Source organism: Perkinsus marinus (assembly GCF_000006405.1).
Source record: "Perkinsus marinus ATCC 50983 genomic scaffold scf_1104296965354, whole genome shotgun sequence".
Lineage (NCBI taxonomy): Eukaryota > Perkinsozoa > Perkinsida > Perkinsidae > Perkinsus > Perkinsus marinus.
The window spans coordinates 1-2,812 of record NW_003204339.1 but is presented as its reverse complement, the minus strand read 5'-3'; the positions used below and the strand labels follow the sequence as shown (position 1 = coordinate 2,812).

Sequence of the window (2,812 nt, the reverse complement as noted above, 5' to 3'; positions counted from 1 at the left end):
GATGAGGATAGGCGCATAACGGCACATCTCTGGCCCAATCGGGGCCTGGAGATAAAGGAGGGCTACGAGTGCAGCGCTAGAGTGAGGGTAGTGGGCCGGTCTATGTATGTGTTGGAGCCCCTGCCCATCACTAAACCCTCTAGTGAGGCACTGGTCTTCTTGCACGGCTACAACTGTCCGACGGAGTATGCTCTACTGCGTCTGGGCCAAATGTTGGCGCTGGGGAGGTTCCCTTCTCACATTCATCCCTTTGTATTCTCTCAAGCTACTGGGCAGACATTTTCGTATACTAAGGCGAAGCGGTGTATTGGACATTTCAAGACGGACCTTCTGGACTTCTTATTAGACCTGAGGAGGAGGGGATACGATCAGGTCCACCTCCTGGTGCACAGTATGGCGGCCCATCTGTTCTTCGCAATGCTACAGGAGTACGAGGATCGACGGTTCGCCGATCCTGAGGGTGTGGACGTCTTAAGACTCTCTAATGTAGTCCTCATTAACGCTGACTTCCCTGTGAGAGGCTTTGAAGAGGTGCATGTGCCTCGGGTATTGGAAGTTGCCGATCGAATGACGATGTATTGCGATGATAGGGACTTTGCTTTGCTCTGTTCGGAGCTCTTCTCGAGAAACAAAGTGATAGGGAGGAAGATCTGGCCAGTTAGCGCGCGCCCGGCTGGAGGATTACCATATGGTCGTAGTCGTATTGACGTGATGGACTGCCGACATATGCAGCAGAATGTTCACTCGATACGCCATAACTACTTCAATTTAAATGTACAGATTGTGAGCGACATCGCGGAGTTGGTCACGAACCATTGCGGGGCTGACCAGAGGCTTACGAGGACGGTGCGACAAGTTGCTGGCGAGAACGTCTTTAGTTTTCTCTGCCCTCCGAAATACGTAAAAAACGAGTAGAAAATTAGCTGGAATCAGCCTGGCACTGTGCTTGCTTTTGTGACCTATATTCTGTTCATCGACTCTCGAAGGTATCATCGTCATGTTGTTTTAAGTGCAGTATTATTACCCCGTATCTCAGCGGCAAGTAAGCTGTACCTGTTGGGTTCTCGTGGGGAGAGGCTGATGCTGAGTTCTTGGCAGTGTTAGATGTGGCCTTGCTTCCTGCGAGAAGTTGCTGCTGATGTACGAGGGTTCGCCAATCAACTACATAGGGATGTTTATGGCGATTTGGAAACACCCTCAACGGGGTTGAGTGACGCTGAGGAGTTGACAGACGCTGAAGAGGCTGAGGAGGCTGATGCCTGCTTTTGGGAAGGGGTGTAATAAGGCTGAGTTGAACTTGTGGTTATTCCTATGCAGTCCCTTTGGTGCGCTTACGAGTGTCGATGTGTTGACCTGTCCCTCTGGGGCCAAGTCCCGATATGGTCGGCACAGGTGTATTGAACACGATGATTGTTGCTCAACGTATGGAGTCACCCCTGGCTGTCACCACTGACTGTGTTATAGGTCTCTCACATCGTCACTCATAGACGCTGTAGTCCAGACAGAGGGGGGATACGTAGAGGAGCTGCAGGAGACGGTGGCCGCCTTAGAGGTGGTCCTTTAATGGGAGCTTTACTGAGGCTAGCCTCGTCAGCTCTCAGGCACAGATCGATGAACTGAGACGAATGCTGGTCTGTGATACTGTCCCCCTGCCCTCCATGAACCCTCCAAATGCCCTACCTTTGTCCAACTCTGTCCAGGAGCCTCGCCGAGGGGAAGAGGAAAGGACGGCCACATCACGTGCCTCAAGTGTAGTAGTGGGGAGTCCTCGTGCTGGGAAAGGCTTCTTTTTGGCAGCTAGATGCAGTGTAGGAAAATCTGCATATGGTCAGCCACCTGCGTTTGTGATGATATGAAAATTCTTATTGGTTTCTGTACATTCGTAGCCGAATTCGTGTGTAAATTCTCATAACGTAGTTTGCAAATATCTGAGCTCAGCTGAGGAAAACGAGCATATACTCCAACACTGACTACAGGCTTACTGCGTTTAGATACAATGCACTAGTATTCCAACAACCGAAAGCTTTATCATATACTCGTCGGAGGACTTGGACGGATTTTCGGACCTCAGCGGTTCATGATGAATATTCACCTGGCACTCCGGTGGCGATTGGTTACTGCTATAGTGTGGCTCTTTCTAGAGGAGCAACTTTGACTTGCTTGATTTTACTATAAACTAATATAACTCAGCAGTTGAGACTTTTTGGGGTTTACTGTTGGGTTAGATGGGTGGTGGAAAGGGTGCTGAAGTAGTTTTAGGTAGTGTCACCATGTCTGTCGCTGCTACTCTACGGGAGAGGCCCTCAGGGGCAGCAGCAGCAATGGGTTCGTCCAAGGTGCTGAGCAAGCAGGCTCTTCGGAGGAAGTACAGGGAGATACGGGGAGCAATCGATCAGACGATCGATTTGATACCGGCCCATCAGTATCTCCAGACGGTCACCTTTGGGGACACGCCCTTGACAATACAGGAGGCGGGTGGGCATGGACGGCAGTTGGACCCTCGGAATGTGAAGGGCACGACTAGGGTGTTGGAGGAAGTACTTAGTAAACGGAAAGTTGAGCAAGAGAGGGCTTCTGGTGTGAAGAAAAATATCAAAAAGAAGAAGGCTAGTAATAGGAGGGGGTCGCGTTATCGTCGTGGACTAGCCTGGGAGTTTAATCAGAAGCTTCGCTTCGGTCCGTTGTCTGGTTTTACGATGAATATTTAGTAATATGTCTTGATCTATCGGTATGTGCATATATTATTAAGCCTCTGTGTGAAATACTATTACACCACTACACTATGCAATGTTCATTGTGTGTAGAATTCATA

General features: G+C 49.7%; 2 protein-coding genes across 2 annotated transcripts; both read left to right on the top strand.

Annotated features, from left to right (window-relative positions):
- Positions 1-393: 393 nt before the first annotated feature.
- On the top strand, positions 394-662 carry Pmar_PMAR028862 (hypothetical protein; the record flags this gene model as incomplete). The annotated part of the gene is made up of 2 exons (XM_002769623.1): positions 394-513; positions 591-662. The coding sequence occupies 2 exons, from the start codon at positions 394-396 to the stop codon at positions 660-662; spliced, it is 192 nt and encodes a 63-aa protein (XP_002769669.1).
- Positions 663-2,270: 1,608 nt separating this feature from the next.
- On the top strand, positions 2,271-2,708 carry Pmar_PMAR028861 (hypothetical protein; the record flags this gene model as incomplete). Its single annotated transcript, XM_002769622.1, has 1 exon — positions 2,271-2,708. One exon carries the CDS (start codon positions 2,271-2,273, stop codon positions 2,706-2,708), a length of 438 nt encoding a protein of 145 aa, XP_002769668.1.
- Between the last annotated feature and the right edge of the window lie 104 nt (positions 2,709-2,812).